At 39.8% G+C, this 20,549-nt stretch overlaps 1 protein-coding gene across 1 annotated transcript in view; it reads left to right on the forward strand.

Moving 5' to 3' along the window:
- HECTD4 (HECT domain E3 ubiquitin protein ligase 4) overlaps nucleotides 1–20,549 on the forward strand; it is a 666,929-nt gene that overhangs the window by 477,855 nt on the left and 168,525 nt on the right. The window contains exons 46-53 of the mRNA XM_053699752.1: nucleotides 7,801–7,949; nucleotides 8,598–8,677; nucleotides 9,017–9,180; nucleotides 15,617–15,854; nucleotides 15,962–16,098; nucleotides 17,271–17,397; nucleotides 18,015–18,152; nucleotides 20,377–20,513. Of these exons, the coding sequence (XP_053555727.1) occupies nucleotides 7,801–7,949; nucleotides 8,598–8,677; nucleotides 9,017–9,180; nucleotides 15,617–15,854; nucleotides 15,962–16,098; nucleotides 17,271–17,397; nucleotides 18,015–18,152; nucleotides 20,377–20,513 (1,170 nt within the window). The remainder of the gene's footprint in view (nucleotides 1–7,800; nucleotides 7,950–8,597; nucleotides 8,678–9,016; nucleotides 9,181–15,616; nucleotides 15,855–15,961; nucleotides 16,099–17,270; nucleotides 17,398–18,014; nucleotides 18,153–20,376; nucleotides 20,514–20,549) is intronic.

Genomic DNA, 20,549 nt, shown 5'->3' on the forward strand with positions numbered 1-20,549 from the left:
TTGCCAGTGTTCCCGTGGATTCCCTGCTCTGCAGGCGAATGTGTTGACTGTGCCTCTGCTTTGCAAGCTACTTGTAGGAGGGTTCTTTTCTTGGACATCTGTGTTGGGAATTTATCTTCCCATTAGCCGGTGGCTTTGGGCCTTGAGGACAGTTGTTGCCCTTCTGGCATCATCCCTTTTCTTTAGGGGATATTCTCCTCCCTATGGAGATGGAGTCCTTGCTTGGGGCTTCTCCTGGATGGAAGGGGGCAAGGTGGGGTTGGTTCCCCCTGGGGTCTTGCTGGCTTCAAGTCAGACTTGTTGGGCCTTTATTTTGATAGATCCTTAGGTCTATGGCTTGTTGTCTGTTCTCAGAGTCGGGTTGCACTTGTGCTCTGTGCGATGGCTGTGCTATCCTTACACTCGTTCCTGTACCCGTTTCAGGATTCTTTTGTTCCCCTGTCTTGAATCCCTGAGGCTGGGTTGGTCCAGCTGGGTGTGGGTCTGCAGGTCTAGGGCGATGCGTTCGGGTCGCAGTCTCCTCTGGATGTGTGAGCTTTGTTGAGTCTATCCTGTTAGCTTAGTCTGCTAGGGTATAGATTTTCCTTTCAACTTGCTCCATTGATTTCAGAAGAGGGTTTACTCTTCCTTCGGGTTCTGAGGGTATCCTCTCCTTCTCGGGGCACCTCGATTGTGGTTTTGTGTTCCCCTTTTTAGGGACCTGTGTGTAGGTCCGGCGACTTAGGTTGCCTGAAGCGTGCCCTCTGTCCGAGGGTTGCTTTTGCGGTCTGTTTCTTGCTTGACTGCTTCTTCTTCCTCGCAAGTACCCTCTGTGTCGTCCTGTTATGGACTCTGTGTTCTCAAACTTGGGGTTTTTCACCTTGGGTGTATTACACACTTTTTCATGGTCGAATGCTTTGCTGTTCTATGGTGAGACACTGGGAGGACTTTGCCTCTTTGTTTGAATTTCGTGCTTGCAGGATGTTGGAGAGACGTCTGTTCTGTCTCTGTGCCCGGTCTTATCCCGGGTTTCGCTTGGTATAGGCGTGGCCTTCTTTCCCTGTTTAGGCCCCTTTGGGTCTCTGTAAGCTGGGCTCACTCTTGGAGGTGTTCATTTTTTGTATTAGGGGACCTTTCGGTTTCCTCGTTCTCCTTTGCCTTGTCCCCTTGGGGGTTTCGGCTGGTGTCCCCTTCATTTGTGGGGGACCGTCTGTTGGGCGATGGTGTCTCCTGGAGGACTATTGGCTCAGTCGAGTCCGTTTGCGGTCTCTAGTTTGGCTTCTTGACTAGCTGCGAGTCAGTGTCCTTGGGGCTTTTCCGTAAAAAAAGAATTCTCGACTTCGGACGAAGCAGGGTTTTTTATTGGGTAGAGGTTCAGGTCTGGTGCCCTCAGTATGGGGTGCCCATTGTACCCTCCCGTCTTGGCATTCAGTGTCCTCTATAGCTTAATTTTATGTGGGGCGTCCTTATTATTCTTCTGGCACCTTTCACCCTGATATTTCTTCTACTGTTCCTTGTTCCTCTGCAGAATGACTGGGGGATGAGGGGAGTGGGAGGAGTATTTAAGCCTTTGGCTGGGGTGTCTTTGCCTCCTCTTGGTGGCCAGTTCTTATTTCCCAAAAGTAATGAATGCAGCTGTTGACTCTTTCCATCAGAAGAAAAGGAAATTATCAGGAAATCATATTTTATGTTTTTAAGATACGTGAGGATATCCAAGGAGGCTTACTGGTGAATCTGTGGAGTTATGTGGAGGATGCAACCCCTATCTGAAGTGAAAATTTGCAGGAGATCTCTGATGATTGGAGAGAGACTCTCAGAAGAATATATATATTATTTATTATTTTTTTAGGTTGAGGATGTTTATTTTTTAGGTTGAGGACGTTTATTTTTTAGGTTGAGGACATTTATTTGAGCAGCAGCCGATTTCTAGTACACACAGATTGAGCAGCTAACCCACATTCACAGCACCTTCTGTCAGAACCTTCCAAGTTGCAAGTTTCCTCAACAGCACGATTTTCCAAACTTAGAATTTTATTTTTTCCACACTAATTTTTCCACACTGAGTTAAAAAAAAATTCTACACTGAGTTATTTAAAAAAAAAAAATTCTACTTCAAATTGTTTCTACTTAGTTATTTCTACACTTGTATATATATACATTTTTGGCCAACTTTTTTCTGCGTATATATTTTTTCTGCACCCATCTTTTATTGTGTACACATCAGGATGAACCACCTTTTATTGGACTATTGAACTCCAGGTTGACTTGTTTTTGCACTATTTTTATTGAATTAGCTCACGAATAAGGACTAATTTTTATCTTCTCACGCATCAAGGGGTCGATCCGATATAAAGCGTCGCCCGCAAAAGCCGGCGACGCCAATATTTGCGCGGATTTGGTATCACATATACGGCGTAACCTAGAAGTTACGCCCGTATATTTCTGCCGTCGCCCGCAGTTTTTTGGGCCATAGGCAGGTATACCAAACCCGCGCAGTTTGGTATCCAATATGCAGCGTAAGGACTTACGTGGCGAAAATGGAGAAAACTTACTCCATTTTCACCTCGCCACAAAAAGCAGCCGTAAGAAGCCTTACGCTGACTATTGGAGCCCCGTAACTCCCTAAACTAACTAGAAAATAAACCTAACACCTAACGCATGCGCAATGTCTATCTCCCTGTCAACCGCGATCTGCTAAAATAAACCTAACACCTAACGCATGCGCAATGTCTATCTACCTGTCAACCGCGATCCCCCCCCCCCCCCCGAAATCCCTAATAAAGTTATTACCCCCTAAACCGCCGCTCCCGGACCCCGCCGCCATCTACATAAACTAACCCCCTACTGTGAGCCTCTAAAACCGCCGCCATCTACCTTATCTATCCCCTAATCTGACCCCTTACACCGCCGCCACCTATATAAAAATGATTAACCCCTAATGTAAGCCCCTTACACCGCCGCCATCTCTATTAAAATGATTAACCCCTAATTTAATCTACCTACCCCTCCGCCAGCTATATTATCTATATTAACCCTAAGTATATTATAGTTAATATAGGTATTACATTATATATATTAACTATATTAACCCTAATTATATTAGGGTTAATATAGTTAATATAGTTACTATAGTATTTATATTAACTATATTAACTCTATCTAACCCTAACTAAATTTATATTAAATTAATCTAATTCATTTATAAACTAAAATGTTCCTATTTAAATCTAAATACTTACCTATAAAATAAACCCTAAGATAGCTACAATATAATTAATAATTACATTGTAGCTATGTTAGGGTTAATATTTATTTTACAGGTAAATTGTTAATTATTTTAACTAGGTATAATAGATATTAAATAGTTATTAACTATTTAATATCTACCTAGTTAAAATAATTACCCAATTACCTGTAAAATAAATCCTAACCTAAGTTACAAATACACCTACACTATCAATAAATTTAATAAACTACTAACATCTATCTAAAAATACAATTAAATTAACTAAACTAAATTACAAAAAAAAACAAACACTAAATTACAAAAAATAAAAAAAAGATTACAAGATATTTAAGCTAATTACACCTATTCTAAGCCCCCTAATAAAATAATAAACCCCCAAAATAAAAAAAATTCCCTGCCCTATTCTAAATTCAACAAATTTCAAAGCTCTTTACCTTACCAGCCCTTAAAAGGGCCTTTTGTGGGGCATGCCCCAAAGAATTCAGCTCTTTTGCATACAAGAAATACAATACCCCCCCCCCCCATTACAACCCACATACCCCTATTCTAAACCCACCCAAACCCCCCTTATAGAAGCCTATCACTACCCCCCTGAAGATCTCCCTACCTTGTCTTCACCACACCGGGCCGAACTCCTGATCCGATCCGGGCGATGTCTTCCTCCAAGCGGCAAAGAAGAATTCTTCCTCCGGCGATGTCTTCCTCCAAGCGGCAAAGAAGAATTCTTCCTCCGGCGACGTCTTCCTCCAAGCGGCAGCAAAGTCTTCATTCTTCCGGCGGCATCTTCAATCTTCTTTCTTCGCTCCGCCGCCGCGGAGCATCCATCCCGGCCGACTGCTGAACTTGGAATGATGTACCTTTAAATGACGTCATCCAAGATGGCGTCCGCCGAATTCCGATTGGCTGATAGGATTCTATCAGCCAATCGGAATTAAGTTAAAAAAATCTGATTGGCTGATTGAATCAGCCAATCAGATTCAAGTTCAATCCGATTGGCTGATCCAATCAGCCAATCAGATTGAGCTCGCATTCTATTGGCTGTTCCGATCAGCCAATAGAATGCGAGCTCAATCTGATTGGCTGATTGGATCAGCCAATCGGATTGAACTTGAATCTGATTGGCTGATTCAATCAGCCAATCAGATTTTTTTAACTTAATTCCGATTGGCTGATAGAATCCTATCAGCCAATCGGAATTCGGCGGACGCCATCTTGGATGACGTCATTTAAAGGTACATCATTCCAAGTTCAGCAGTCGGCCGGGATGGATGCTCCGCGGCGGCGGAGCGAAGAAAGAAGATTGAAGATGCCGCCGGAAGAATGAAGACTTTGCTGCCGCTTGGAGGAAGACGTCGCCGGAGGAAGAATTCTTCTTTGCCGCTTGGAGGAAGACATCGCCGGAGGAAGAATTCTTCTTTGCCGCTTGGAGGAAGACATCGCCCGGATCGGATCAGGAGTTCGGCCCGGTGTGGTGAAGACAAGGTAGGGAGATCTTCAGGGGGGTAGTGATAGGCTTTTTTAAGGGGGGTTTGGGTGGGTTTAGAATAGGGGTATGTGGGTGGTGGGTTGTAATGGGGGGGGGGGTATTGTATTTCTTGTATGCAAAAGAGCTGAATTCTTTGGGGCATGCCCCACAAAAGGCCCTTTTAAGGGCTGGTAAGGTAAAGAGCTTTGAAATTTGTTGAATTTAGAATAGGGCAGGGAATTTTTTTTATTTTGGGGGTTTATTATTTTATTAGGGGGCTTAGAATAGGTGTAATTAGCTTAAATATCTTGTAATCTTTTTTTTATTTTTTGTAATTTAGTGTTTGTTTTTTTTTGTAATTTAGTTTAGTTAATTTAATTGTATTTTTAGATAGATGTTAGTAGTTTATTAAATTTATTGATAGTGTAGGTGTATTTGTAACTTAGGTTAGGATTTATTTTACAGGTAATTGGGTAATTATTTTAACTAGGTAGATATTAAATAGTTAATAACTATTTAATATCTATTATACCTAGTTAAAATAATTAACAATTTACCTGTAAAATAAATATTAACCCTAACATAGCTACAATGTAATTATTAATTATATTGTAGCTATCTTAGGGTTTATTTTATAGGTAAGTATTTAGATTTAAATAGGAACATTTTAGTTTATAAATGAATTAGATTAATTTAATATAAATTTAGTTAGGGTTAGATAGAGTTAATATAGTTAATATAAATACTATAGTAACTATATTAACTATATTAACCCTAATATAATTAGGGTTAATATAGTTAATATATATAATGTAATACCTATATTAACTATAATATACTTAGGGTTAATATAGATAATATAGCTGGCGGCGGGGTAGGTAGATTAAATTAGGGGTTAATCATTTTAATATAGATGGCGGCGGTGTTAGGGGCTCACTTTAGGGGGTTATAGATATAATATAGCTGGCGGCGGGGTACGGGAGCGGCGGTTTAGGGGTTAATAACTTTATTAGGTTGCGGCGGGGTACGGGAGCGGCGGTTTAGGGGTTAATAGCTTTTTTATTGTTAGGCTAGTGAGGGGGGATAGCGGATAGAGGGTTAGACAGTGCGGGCTATGTTAGGGAGGCGTGTTAGACAGTGCGGGCTATGTTAGGGAGGCGTGTTAGACAGTGCGGGTGTTTTAAACTTTAGTCAGGTTTTATAGGCGCCGGCAGTTTCTAACGTGCCGCAAGTCACTGGCGACGCCAGAAATTTGTACTTACGCAGATTTCTGGACATCGCTGGTTTGTCAGACTTACGGCACGTTAGCATCTGACGGCGACCTATATGGGATGGCTCGAGTTGCGAGCTGAAACTGCGGGCGACGCCGGTTCCCTCGCTTGCGCCGCAAACTGCGATCGATATCTGATCGCGCCCCAAGGATTTATCTTTATTTTTATTTAACTTTTTTCTCAAGGATGAACTGTACATTCATTTCCTAAATAGGGATATTTATTCTACTGATTGCCATCCATTTAACTGCCACCTCAATTTAGACACCGTTGTCTAGAGAACACATTGTGTATTGCATTTGAACATTTGTTTTTAACATTTAAAATTGTTTTAACATTTGAAGTCTTGCACATTTGTAATTTCTTCATCTCCATACGGACTCTGTATCACTGTATGGTTTATTCTTGAATTTTAGCCTGAATTTTAGCAGGGACCATGATTTTTAACTTTGTTGTATTAAAGTAGCAATTTTTTAAATTGTGTGTTATAGTAACATTTTTACATTGTGTGTTATAGTAACATTTTTAACTTTTGGACTAAGTAATATTTCTCCACACCTTATCCTATCATTTCATATCCCTTGCCTCCTCTGGTAGGCACCTGGGGGGTTTATTTATTTATATTTTTATTGTCTCTCTGGTGGTTGCTAGGTACCACCATCCCCAGGCATATAGGGGTTTAGTTGGCGCGGGCCCATATCCATCCATCTCTCAGAAGAATATACTTGTCTTCCTCTATAAGTGTGTCTTCATCATGATTTAGGTGTTATTCACCTGGTGTCACCATACTCTGCAATTATCCGGTATGCGCTATATAACTGTGCCCCTGAGACGTGTTTTATGTGGTGCGTCATTAAGGCCTTGTGTGCAACACTTATTCCGGGTCCGTTTTGCAGCATCCTGTATCAAGAGCCGAGCTATTAGGTATTTTATGCCTCCTATTAGATCTTCCAGCGTTTAGTTGCTTGATTAGCTCACCTGTCGCGTTGGATGATGTCTGCCTGTGTCCCCTGGGCTCAGTGGAGCCGCGGCACTTGAGGTCTCAGCTTACTAGATAGCGGATGGTGGGTATTTGCAGCGTTCCGACTTGTCACAGGGTAGGATGATGGCTTCCTACTGTCTCTCACTTAGATGGCGCCCACAGCGGTCTTACACTCCTAAAATGACTCTGGGGGTTGTATGGTGGGTTCCTTTGTCTCTAGGGGTACTTTGGGATCGAAGTCCAGTGAGTTGTGTCTCTTTAGCCTGTCATTTATACAGCGTTTTGCTGGAGCCCAGAGATTAAGTAGCCATCTCGAGTGAGTCTTGGAACCGCCCCCCAGTATGAATTTTTAAAGGGACAGTAAAGTCAAAATGTAATGTTCATTATTCAAATAGATCCAATTTACGTTTATTATCTAATTTGGTTTGTTCTCTTGGTGTCCTTTGTTGAAAAGCGTATACATATCTTCAGCAGCAGTAATGCACTACTGGGAACTATCTCTGATTGGTGGCTATCCACATTTGTCTCTTATCATTGACACACCAGATGATTTCTCGTATCTCCCAGTATGACATTTCTGCTTCTTCAACAAACGACACTAAGAATAAAGCAAATTTGATAATAGAAGTAAATTGCTTAAAAGATAATGCTCTATCTGAATCACGAAATAAACAGTTAAGGTTTCATGTATTTTCTTATATTGTATTATTTTTTTTCTGTTTTTGTTTGAAGGCCCTTCACAACCCTCCTATATTTAGTAGTTATATTCATGCATGTTTTACAGTTTATATTTATATACAGTGCTCTTTAATTCTTTCTTTGTCTGTGCTCTGATTTAAATATTTGTTCCTGTTAGGCACCATCTTTTTACTGGGAGATTGAAGTTGTTTCGTATGGAGACACAGATGATGACACAGGTCCCATTGTTTCATTTGGTTTTGCAACAGAAGCTGAAAAACGAGATGGAGCATGGACCAACCCAGTTGGTACCTGCTTATTCCACAAGTAAGTGGGTTAATTTACCCCTATTTTCTGAATCTATAGGCGTTGATAGTAGCTTTAGAATACATAGCTATGCCATGCAAATTTTAACTGGATACATTAAATATCTATTGTTACAGTTCTATTTCTCTTGTAAGATGTATAGAGTCCACGGATTCATCCTTACTTGTGGGATATTCTCCTCCCCTACAGGAAGTGGCAGAGAGAGCACCCACAGCAGAGCTGCCTATATAGCTCCCCCGTTAGCTCCACCCCCAGTCATTCTCTCTGCCTGCTTAACTGCTAGGAAGGGCAAAGAGGAATGTGGTGACAAAAATGTTAGGTTTTAATTTTCTCACGCAAAAGTTTGTTATTTTTAAATGGTACCGGTGTGTACTATTTACTCTTTGGCAGAAAAGGGATGAAGATTTCTGCAAGGAGGATGATGATCTTAGCATTTTGTAACTAAGATCCACTGCTGTTCTCTGTTATATTTGTTATATTTGAGATATTTTATTGCTTATTAGTATTTAGTACATATTATTATTTTATAATAATGTTTCCTTAACTTATCTAGATTCATATTGGGATATCTAAATATTGCCCTATCAGTCACTTTATGATGATTCTTTCTGTTTCGTTTTTCTTATATTTTTCTTTTTTTGTTTTTAGTAACGGGCGTGCTGTGCATTATAATGGATCCAGTCTTTTACAGTGGAAAAGTGTACGCTTAGATGTTGCCCTCTCGCCTGGTACGAGCCTATTTTAAAACATTTTTTTTTTTTTTTTTTTTTTTGAGAATTGTGCACCTCGTTTATTTGAATTAACTTGTTTGTATAAAATACCCTGTAGTATATCTTATTGCAGTTGCAAGAACCTTAGTTTAATTTGTTTAATACATTTTATGATTGATTGTTATCTGAATTCTACTGTATCTGCACTTGAAATTGATTGGTTCGTAAATAGTGGATGACCTATAAACATCAGTATTCTAGAATATAGGTCATATACATGGACAGTCAGGTCACTTTTTGCTAGCGATTTCCTTTTCCTCACCCATATCTCAGCCAATCTGTTCCATTTTTCTGTAGGTGATGTTGCTGGAATAGGTTGGGAAAGAACTGAAGGAACACCGCCTCCCCCAGGGCAGCCAGCGAAAGGCAGAGTTTACTTTACGTATTGCGGTCAAAGGCTTGGCCCCTTCTTAGATGATGTTTCTGGAGGGATGTGGCCAGTTGTACATATTCAAAAAAAGGTAAATAATTTTAATTTTTATTAAAATCATACAGTTATGTGTTTATGCTATGTCCTTTGAGCAAACATATGTAACACAATGCAAAACCACTATGAGCTTGTTTATATAGTGTAATTTACTAGTCAGTGGTTTAAAGTTGCTAGCCCAGGGGGAAAAAAGATACTAGTCCCCACAATGTTAAAGATGAGAAAAGTCAATTTTTTTTTTTGCTCATCCAGGAATAGTAGAAATTTTTAATCTCTATCTTTCTCTTGTTAAGTGTATCCAGTCCACGGATGATCCATTACTTATGGGATATTAACTCCTCCCCAACAGGAAGTGCAAGAGGATTCACCCAGCAGAGCTGCTATATAGCTCCTCCCCTAACTGCCATTACCAGTCATTCTCTTGCACCCAACGAATAGATAGGATGTGTGAGAGGACTGTGGTGATTATACTTAGTTTCATACCTTCAATCAAAAGTTTGTTATTTTATAATAGCACCGGAGTGTGTTATTCCTTCTCTGGTAGAATTTGAAGAAGAATCTACCTGAGTTTTTCTATGATTTTAGCCGGAGTAGTTAAGATCATATTGCTGTTTCTCGGCCATCTGAGGAGAGGTAAACTTCAGATCAGGGGACAGCGGGCAGATTAATCTGCAAAGAGGTATGTAGCAGCTTATTATTTTCTGACAATGGAATTGATGAGAAAATTCTGCCATACCGATATAATGTAAACTCAGCCTTAAATATAATGTAAACTCAGCCTTAAATGCAGTAGCAGCAACTGGTATCAGGCTGTCATGTATGTATATTTTACACTTCAGTATTCTGAGGAATGGCACTTCACTGGAATTATACTGTATGCATAAAACTTTAGCCTAATTTGCAGGGACTAGCAACAGGCTTTTTAATAACACTCAATTTATTAATGTTAAACGTTTTTTGCTGGCATGTAAAATCGTTTAATTTTCTGAGGTACTGGGTGAAAAAATGTTTTGGGCACTATTTTTTTCCACTTGGCAGTCGTTTTATTTAATTTATGACAGTTTACTGATCTCTCTCACTGTTATGTGTGAGGGGGAGGGACCTTTTTTGGTGCTTTTGCTACGCATCAAAAAATTCAGTCAGAAGTTTATTGTCTTCCCTGCATGATCCGGTTCATCTCTACAGAACTCAGGGGTCTTCAAAACTTGTTTTGAGGGAGGTAATCACTCACAGCAGAGCTGTGAGATTGTAGTTGACTGTGATAAAAAAAACCGTTTATTTCTGTATTTTTTTTTTTTTTTTTTTTTTTTCTGCTATCAGGGTTTGTTATCCTTTGCTAATGGGAGCAATCCTTTGCTAAAATTGTGTTTTTTACAAAGATTTGATGCTATAACTTTTCAGTTTATTAATTTTCAACTGTCATAACTTTTTCTGTGCTTCTTATAGGCACAGTACGTTTTCATATTATAGTAAATTACTTGAAAAGTATTTCCAAGTTGCTAGTTTATTTGCTAGTGTGTTAAACATGTCTGATTCAGAGGAAGATATCTGTGCTATATGTGCTAAAGCCAAAGTGGAGCCCAATAGAAATTTATGTACTAACTGTATTGATGCTACTTTAAATAAAAGTCAATCTGTACAAATTGAACATATTTCACCAAACAACGAGGGGAGAGTTATGCCGACTAACTCGCCTCACGTGTCAGTACCTGCATCTCCCGCTCGGGAGGTGCGTGATATTGTAGCGCCGAGTACATCTGGGCGGCCATTACAAATCACATTACAGGATATGGCTACTGTTATGACTGAAGTTTTGGCTAAATTACCAGAACTAAGAGGTAAGCGTGATCACTCTGGGGTGAGAACAGAGTGCGCTGATAATATTAGGGCCATGTCAGACACTGCGTCACAATTTGCAGAACATGAGGACGGAGAGCTTCATTCTGCGGGTGACGGTTCTGATCCAAACAAACTGGATTCAGATATTTCAAATTTTAAATTTAAGCTGGAAAACCTCCGTGTATTACTAGGGGAGGTGTTAGCGGCTCTGAATGATTGTAACACAGTTGCAATACCAGAGAAAATGTGTAGGTTGGATAAATATTTTGCGGTACCGGCGAGTACTGACGTTTTTCCTATACCTAAGAGACTTACTGAAATTGTTACTAAGGAGTGGGATAGACCCGGTGTGCCGTTCTCACCCCCTCCGATATTTAGAAAGATGTTTCCAATAGACGCCACCACACGGGACTTATGGCAAACGGTCCCTAAGGTGGAGGGAGCAGTTTCTACTTTAGCTAAGCGTACCACTATCCCGGTGGAGGATAGCTGTGCCTTTTCAGATCCAATGGATAAAAAGTTAGAGGGTTACCTTAAGAAAATGTTTGTTCAACAAGGTTTTATATTGCAACCTCTTGCATGCATTGCGCCTGTCACGGCTGCAGCAGCATTTTGGTTTGAGTCTCTGGAAGAGACACTTGAATCAGCTCCATTAGATGAGATTACACACAAGCTTAAAGCCCTTAAGTTAGCTAACTCATTTATTTCAGATGCCGTAGTACATTTAACTAAACTTACGGCTAAGAATTCCGGATTCGCCATTCAGGCACGCAGAGCACTGTGGCTAAAATCCTGGTCAGCTGACGTTACTTCTAAATCTAAATTGCTTAATATACCTTTCAAAGGGCAGACCTTATTCGGGCCCGGGTTGAAAGAAATTATCGCTGACATTATAGGAGGTAAAGGCCATGCCCTGCCTCAAGACAGAGCCAAACCTAAGGCTAGACAGTCTAATTTTCGTTCCTTTCGTAATTTCAAAGCAGGAGCAGCATCAACTTCCTCTGCACCAAAACAGGAAGGAGCTGTTGCTCGCTACAGACAAGGCTGGAGACCTAACCAGTCCTGGAACAAGGGCAAGCAGGCCAGGAAACCTGCTGCTGCCCCTAAGACAGCATGAATCGAGGGCCCCCGATCCGGGAACGGATCTAGTGGGGGGCAGACTTTCTCTCTTCGCCCAGGCTTGGGCAAGAGATGTCCAGGATCCCTGGGCGTTAGAGATCATATCTCAGGGATACCTTCTAGACTTCAAATTCTCTCCCCCAAGAGGGAGATTTCATCTGTCAAGGTTGTCAACAAACCAAATAAAGAAAGAGGCGTTTCTACGCTGCGTACAAGATCTTTTATTAATGGGAGTGATCCATCCGGTTCCGCGGTCGGAACAAGGACAAGGGTTTTACTCAAATCTGTTTGTGGTTCCCAAAAAAGAGGGAACTTTCAGGCCAATCTTGGATTTAAAGATCCTAAACAAATTCCTAAGAGTTCCATCGTTCAAAATGGAAACTATTCGGACAATTTTACCCATGATCCAAAAGGGTCAGTACATGACCACAGTGGATTTAAAGGATGCTTACCTTCACATACCGATTCACAAAGATCATTACCGGTATCTAAGGTTTGCCTTTCTAGACAGGCATTACCAGTTTGTAGCTCTTCCATTCGGATTGGCTACGGCTCCGAGAATCTTCACAAAGGTTCTGTGTGCTCTTCTGGCGGTACTAAGACCGCGAGGAATTGCGGTAGCTCCGTACCTAGACGACATTCTGATACAAGCTTCAAGCTTTCAAACTGCCAAGTCTCATACAGAGTTAGTACTGGCATTTCTAAGGTCGCATGGATGGAAGGTGAACGAAAAGAAGAGTTCTCTCTTTCCACTCACAAGAGTTCCCTTCTTGGGGACTCTTATAGATTCTGTAGAAATGAAGATTTACCTGACAGAAGACAGGTTAACAAAGCTTCAAAATGCATGCCGTGTCCTTCATTCCATTCAACACCCGTCAGTAGCTCAATGCATGGAGGTGATCGGCTTAATGGTAGCAGCAATGGACATAGTACCCTTTGCACGTCTACATCTCAGACCGCTGCAATTGTGCATGCTAAGTCAGTGGAATGGGGATTACTCAGACTTGTCCCCTACTCTGAATCTGGATCAAGAGACCAGAAATTCTCTTCTATGGTGGCTTTCTCGGCCACATCTGTCCAGGGGGATGCCATTCAGCAGGCCGGACTGAACAATTGTAACAACAGACGCCAGCCTACTAGGTTGGGGCGCTGTCTGGAATTCTCTGAAGGCTCAGGGACAATGGAATCAGGAGGAGAGTCTCCTACCAATAAACATTCTGGAATTGAGAGCAGTTCTCAATGCCCTTCTGGCTTGGCCCCAGTTAACAACTCGGGGGTTCATCAGGTTTCAGTCGGACAACATCACGACTGTAGCTTACATCAACCATCAGGGAGGGACAAGAAGCTCCCTAGCAATGATGGAAGTATCAAAGATAATTCGCTGGGCAGAGTCTCACTCTTGCCACCTGTCAGCAATCCACATCCCGGGAGTGGAGAACTGGGAGGCGGATTTCTTAAGTCGTCAGACTTTTCATCCGGGGGAGTGGGAACTTCATCCGGAGGTCTTTGCCCAAATACTTCGACGTTGGGGCAAACCAGAGATAGATCTCATGGCGTCTCGACAGAACGCCAAGCTTCCTCGTTACGGGTCCAGATCCAGGGATCCGGGAGCGGTTCTGATAGATGCTTTGACAGCACCTTGGACCTTCGGGATGGCTTATGTGTTTCCACCCTTCCCGATGCTTCCTCGATTGATTGCCAGAATCAAACAGGAGAGAGCATCAGTGATTCTAATAACGCCTGCATGGCCACGCAGGACTTGGTATGCAGATCTAGTGGACATGTCATCCTGTCCACCTTGGTCGCTACCTCTGAAACAGGACCTTCTGATCCAGGGTCCCTTCAAACATCAAAATCTAATTTCTCTGAAGCTGACTGCTTGGAAATTGAACGCTTGATTTTATCAAAACGTGGTTTTTCTGAGTCAGTTATTAATACCTTAATACAGGCTAGGAAGCCTGTTACCAGAAAGATTTACCATAAGATATGGCGCAAATACTTATATTGGTGCGAATCCAAGAGTTACTCATGGAGTAAGGTTAGGATTCCGAGGATATTGTCTTTTCTACATGAAGGTTTAGAAAAGGGTTTATCCGCTAGTTCCTTAAAGGGACAGATTTCAGCTCTGTCCATTCTTTTACACAAACGTCTGTCAGAAGTTCCGGACGTTCAAGCTTTTTGTCAGGCTTTAGCTAGGATCAAGCCTGTGTTTAAAACTGTTGCTCCACCATGGAGTTTGAACTTAGTTCTTAATGTTTTACAGGGGGTTTCGTTTGAACCTCTTCATTCCATTGATATCAAGTTGTTATCTTGGAAAGTTCTGTTTTTAATGGCGATTTCCTCGGCTCGAAGAGTCTCTGAGTTATCTGCCTTACATTGTGATTCTCCTTATCTGATTTTTCATTCAGACAAGGTAGTTCTGCGTACTAAACCTGGGTTCCTACCTAAGGTGGTCACTAACAGGAATATCAATCAAGAGATTGTGGTTACATCTTTGTGTCCTAATCCTTCTTCGAAAAAGGAACGTCTGCTACACAATCTAGATGTAGTCCGTGCCCTGAAATTTTATCTACAGGCAACTAAGGATTTTCGACAAACGTCTTCCCTGTTTGTCGTTTATTCTGGTCAGAGGAGAGGTCAAAAAGCTTCGGCTACCTCTCTCTCCTTTTGTCTTCGTAGCATAATACGGTTAGCCTATGAGACTGCTGGACAGCAGCCTCCTGAAAGAATTACAGCACATTCTACTAGAGCTGTGGCTTCCACTTGGGCCTTTAAGAATGAGGCTTCTGTTGAACAGATTTGCAAGGCTGCAACTTGGTCTTCTCTTCATACTTTTTCCAAATTTTACAAATTTGACACTTTTGCTTCTTCGGAGGCTGTTTTTGGGAGAAAGGTTCTTCAGGCAGTGGTTCCTTCCGTATAAAGAGCCTGCCTGTCCCTCCCGTCATCCGTGTACTTTAGCTTTGGTATTGGTATCCCATAAGTAATGGATGATCCGTGGACTGGATACACTTAACAAGAGAAAACATAATTTATGCTTACCTGATAAATTTATTTCTCTTGTAGTGTATCCAGTCCACGGCCCGCCCTGTCACTTTAAGGCAGGTAATTTTTCCATTAAACTTCAGTCACCACTGTACCCTATGGTTTTCCTTTCTCTGCATGTTTTCGGTCGAATGACTGGTAATGGCAGTTAGGGGAGGAGCTATATAGCAGCTCTGCTGGGTGAATCCTCTTGCACTTCCTGTTGGGGAGGAGTTAATATCCCATAAGTAATGGATGATCCGTGGACTGGATACACTACAAGAGAAATAAATTTATCAGGTAAGCATAAATTATGTTTTCTCTCTGTCTTCTCTCTCTCCCTCTCCCTCTTTCCCTCCCCCTCTCACCTATTGAAATTATATTTAATCTTACTTTAGGAAGAACATGTGATTTAACATTACAAACATTTTAATATTTATGCTATATAAATAATCTAAAATGTTCTTTTCTTATTTTTCTTCTTGTAGAATACAAAAATTCGAGCTAATTTTGGGTCAAGACAGTTTTCCTATGCAGAGGGGCAGGCACATCGCAATGCTGCTGACTTGTGCATTGACTTGGCTGAAGAGATAAGTGCAAACTTTGAAGCTTTACCTTTTGCTATGGCATCTGACAGTGACAATGATGCTGGTACCAGCATAGCATCTGATCCAGGAACTCACGGACCTCCTTGCCGCATTGCAGCTGTTTCCACTGTGCAACAACGTAAGCATTTTCCACAAACATTTGGTTACAGTTGAAAAGAAAAAAAAGATTTGTAAGCAAATTAAAGACAAATTTATCACCTGAATTACATGTCTATTCCCAACTAGAATATGACAGTGATGCGTCCTGCCATTACAAAGTTGAGCGAAGCTATGAAAACTTTGTAACATCTGGTCCAGACCCCCACCCCCCTCCTATCGCAGATGATGAGAGTGATGATGATGATGATGATGATATCCCACGGGTAAGAAAACTAGAGAGGTCTGTTTGTCTTAAAAATAGAGTAGGAGACAAACTGCAGGTTTATAATCCTGGTAAAACTTGTTACTGTGTTAAATTTTAATATATTCCTCAATATCCTATGGAATATGGTTAAAAGATGTAAAGCACCTTTTGCTTTTAGAAAAAAATTTTACTTTCTCACAAAATTTGGAATCTGTAAATCTGTTTTCAAAATGCTTCAAATGACCTAAACCCGTTTATTAGATTTGCAACATTTTGAAGGTTACAAGATATGTTTTTTTGTGAAATGTTATTTATCCTTTTAACATAGTACGTACTTTTTGCTGGGGGAGTTGAAATCATCATACTTGTCACTGTCAGTCCAGAGTTAAACACAGGTTGAATTACAAGCCACAGATTGTATATGCACATAGCCACCAATTACTTTCAGGTGCAGAAGTGTATAATCTCTCTGGAGCCAAATTTAAAGGCACTGTCTACTCCAGAATTTGTATTGTTTAAAAAGATAGATAATCCCTTTATTACCCATTTCCCAGTTTTGCATAACCAACAGTTATATTAATATTATTTTTACCTCTGTGATTACCTTGTATCTAAGCCTCTGCAGACTGCCCCTTATCTCCTTTCTTTTGACAACCTTGCATTTTAGACATTCAATGCTAACTCATAAATAACTCCACAGGAGTGAGCACAATGTTATCTATATAGTACACATGAACTAGCACTGTCTAGCTGTGACAAACTCAAAATGAGATAAGAGACGGCCTTCAAAGGCTTAGAAATTAGCATATGAGCCTACCTAGGTTTAGCCTTCAATAAAGATTACCAATAGAACAAAGCAAATTTGATGATAAAAGTAATTTGGAAAGTGGTTTAGTGTAATGCATGCCCTATCTGAATCATGAAATTTAATATTGAATAGACTGTCCCTTTAACTATGTGTTTATCTCCTTTGGGAAGGGATTTCCCAACATACCTAAAGTTTTATTTATGATGTCCTTTCTATTTTAATATGTTATGAGCTACATTTTGTACCCCATTGGTTTGATTTAATTATAGTTGTAATTAAATTTCACTTTTATTGCTATTGTAACTTTAAAAATGTGATGTTGGTCATCTGGATTCCTAGTGATGTTTGGGGTAGTAATCACTGACTATTTTTGTATTTTCAAGGAGGATCACTATGCCTTATTGGTCAAAGCTTGGGAAACCAAAGTATTTCCAACTATTCGGAGGCGTTTCCGCAATGAAGCAGAGAGGAAATCTGGATTGGACCAGATTAAGGGAGCTTTGCAGCTCGGTATGGTTTATATGATAATGCAGGAGGAACTCTAAAGTTAAAGGGACACTGTACTGAATTTTTTAAAATATTCTCCCAATAACTTCATGCTGCATAGTATTAACTGTATTGGAAGTAAGGTTTGTTCTTCCAATAGAAATAACTGCCTTTGCTCATTGAAACCACCACCCATAAGGAATATTTGGGCCTTTGTGTACAGAGAACGCAAGATTAGATATGATGGTCTGCTCTTCTGCAGGCTCAGCCTATATGAGCGAGGATATTCTTGTGAACAATGGGTTTTGTTTTTAATAAGCAAAATGTTGTTTCAGAAAACAAAATAGAGAAAAATGTCCCACGTATTTAATACTCTGCAGTTAATATAACAAGGCATTGAAGAAAAATAGAATACGAATATAGTGTCCCTTTAATAGCATTGTTTTCTTGTGAACAAAATGAGTTATCCTAAACTATATTTAATTTACCTGTGTAGAAATAAAATCTGCTACATTTTATTAAACCGTTCTGTAGAGTTAAGTATTGTAGCATTCTCTTTATAAGAAGGATAATTACACTGCTAGGCGTATTTAATAAAGCTAGTAATAAATTGTCAGTGGTTTATGTGCATTGCTTTGTAGGTATGGTGGATATAGCACGACAGACTGTCGAATTCCTTTATGAAGAGAATGGTGGCATTCCTAGAGATCTCTATCTTCCAACTATTGAGGATATCAAGGATGAAGCAAATAAATTTACTATTGATAAAGTTCGCAAAGGTAATGGGCTACAAACATTATTAGAAACACATTGTCCATTAACTAAAAATCATTTAGGAAATATGAATTATTAATTGATATCTATTAAACATGGGATAACCTACTGGATTAAGCTAAAATTTGTAAAAAGTCTTCAAATGTCTCCTCTTCCCCATATATTCTCTCTTATCCCAAGAAAACATGTCTTTCATTTTTTGATTCATTTGTGAATAAGATAGTTCCTCAAGAGTGAAGGCTAAAGTCTCCTAAGCCTACAAAGAAAATATTTTCTCTCATGTTCCCATAGATTATGTAGAGCATGACTCGATAATCTCTGGAATCAGGCTTAAAGGACCAGTAAACACGGTAGATTTGCATAATCTACAAATGCGTGATAAAAAAGGCAATGCAATAGCACTTAGTATGAACTTCAAATGAGAGTAGATATTTTTCTGACAAATTCCCGTTATGTCTATTTCCTCTCCCTCTGTATCATGTGAGAGCCATCAGCCAATCATAAATGTATGGTCTGTGAATTCTTGCACATGCTCAGTTGGAGTTTGTGGCTCAGAAAGTGTAAATATAAAAATATTTTGTTAATGGAAGTAAATTGAAAAGTTATTTACAATTGCCTGCTCCATCTGAATCATAAAAGTTTAATTTTGACTTGTGAAAAAAAATTAGGAGTGGCATCTGGGTACATGACCTTACGCTGCTTCATGGAAAGAGAGTGGTTGGTGCAGAACTGACAGCTCTATATCTCCACCTTGTGTAACTTACACTTCTTGCACAGCCAGGTGCCACTTTCAGACCGCGTATCCCCGTCATCCTGGCTCAGCGGTCTCTTTTTTTCCATCTATAGCCAACAATGTTGACAAGCAAGAATTTTCTTTCATGATTCAGATAGAGCAGTGATTTTCAACCTTTTTTTTGCCGTGGCACACTTTTTTACATTAAAAAATCCTGCGGCACACCACCATCCCAAAATTTTACAAAATCACACATTGTAAATATAAAAGTTATTTCACAAAAGGCAAGCACTCGCTGGTATTTTTTCAAACAACAGTATTTACTGTACATCAGCGCTGCGGAATCTGTTGGCGCTCTACAAATACCTGATAATAATAATAATAATACAACAAATCAGTGAATGTTTTTGGGAATCCGCCCGTCCTCAGACATGTCTGGAGACGGGCGAATGCCCGAAAACGTTCACTGATTTGCTGTACAGTAAATACTGTTTGAAAAAATACCAGCGAGTGCTTGCCTTTTGTGAAATAACTTCTCTATGTACGGATTAGGTGGGCACCCTGGGAGTTGGTACGTTATGAGTGTGCTGGGTTCTCCTAGACTATGGTATATATAGTCATCTCACTCAAAATAAAAAAACGCCCCAGAATAAAAAAACAAGCAAAATTTAAAAAAAAATATCACACTGTTGTCAGTCTGCCGCAGCACACCTGAGGATCTCTCACGGCACACTAGTGTGCCACGGCACACAGGTTGAAAAACACTGAGATAGAGCATACAATTTTAAACAACTTTACAGTTTACCACTATTATGAAATGTGCTTCATTCTCTCGGTATCCTGTGTTGAAGAAGTCGCAATGCACTGCTGGGAGCTACCTGTAAACATCTCTCATGATTGCTTGAAAGGGGCATTAAACGGAAAAAAAATTCCACATAAAATGTTTAACAATGTAAAATACTTTCATTATTTTACCCACTTTTTAAAATGTGTTTTTATTACTGCTTTCAGAGGGGCTTGAATGCCTTTTGTGGACTCTAGAATCCTAGCCCTACCATATTCTATGCTGTTTTTGATCATTAGCAGGGAGTCATTTACTCTCCAAAGACTTTGTAAGGCATATGTCTCTGGAATGCAATATATATATATATATATATATATATATATATATATATATATATATATATATATATTACTATTATTAGTTATTTGTAGAGCGCCAACAGATTCTGCAGCGCTATATATATATATATATATATATATATATATATATATATATATATATATATATATATTATTTGTCTATATTTATATTTTACTGTAATAATTTAAACATTTCCAAACAAACAGAACTAAAGTTGACTAAGTGCTTAACATTTGATCTCTGAAAGGCCTACAAACATATTACATGGTTACTTTTTTTTTTTTAATTGCATTGTTTGGTTTTCTGGATACATGTTTGCCAGTCTATTCATTTAAAAACACTGTCTCTACAGGAATTACAGTTGTGATTCGGTCTCCAGACAGCAATAATGTTGCCGGCACTGCTGTTGGAACTGCTTTACCCAAATTTGCCATTCGTGGGATGCTAAAAACATTTAGCCTGCATGGAGTAGTTCTGGACGTTGATTCGGTAAGAGTTTATTTTTGGTTTGTTATACAGCAGATC

The sequence above is a fragment of the Bombina bombina genome, chromosome 2 (assembly GCF_027579735.1).
Source record: "Bombina bombina isolate aBomBom1 chromosome 2, aBomBom1.pri, whole genome shotgun sequence".
Taxonomy (NCBI): domain Eukaryota; kingdom Metazoa; phylum Chordata; class Amphibia; order Anura; family Bombinatoridae; genus Bombina; species Bombina bombina.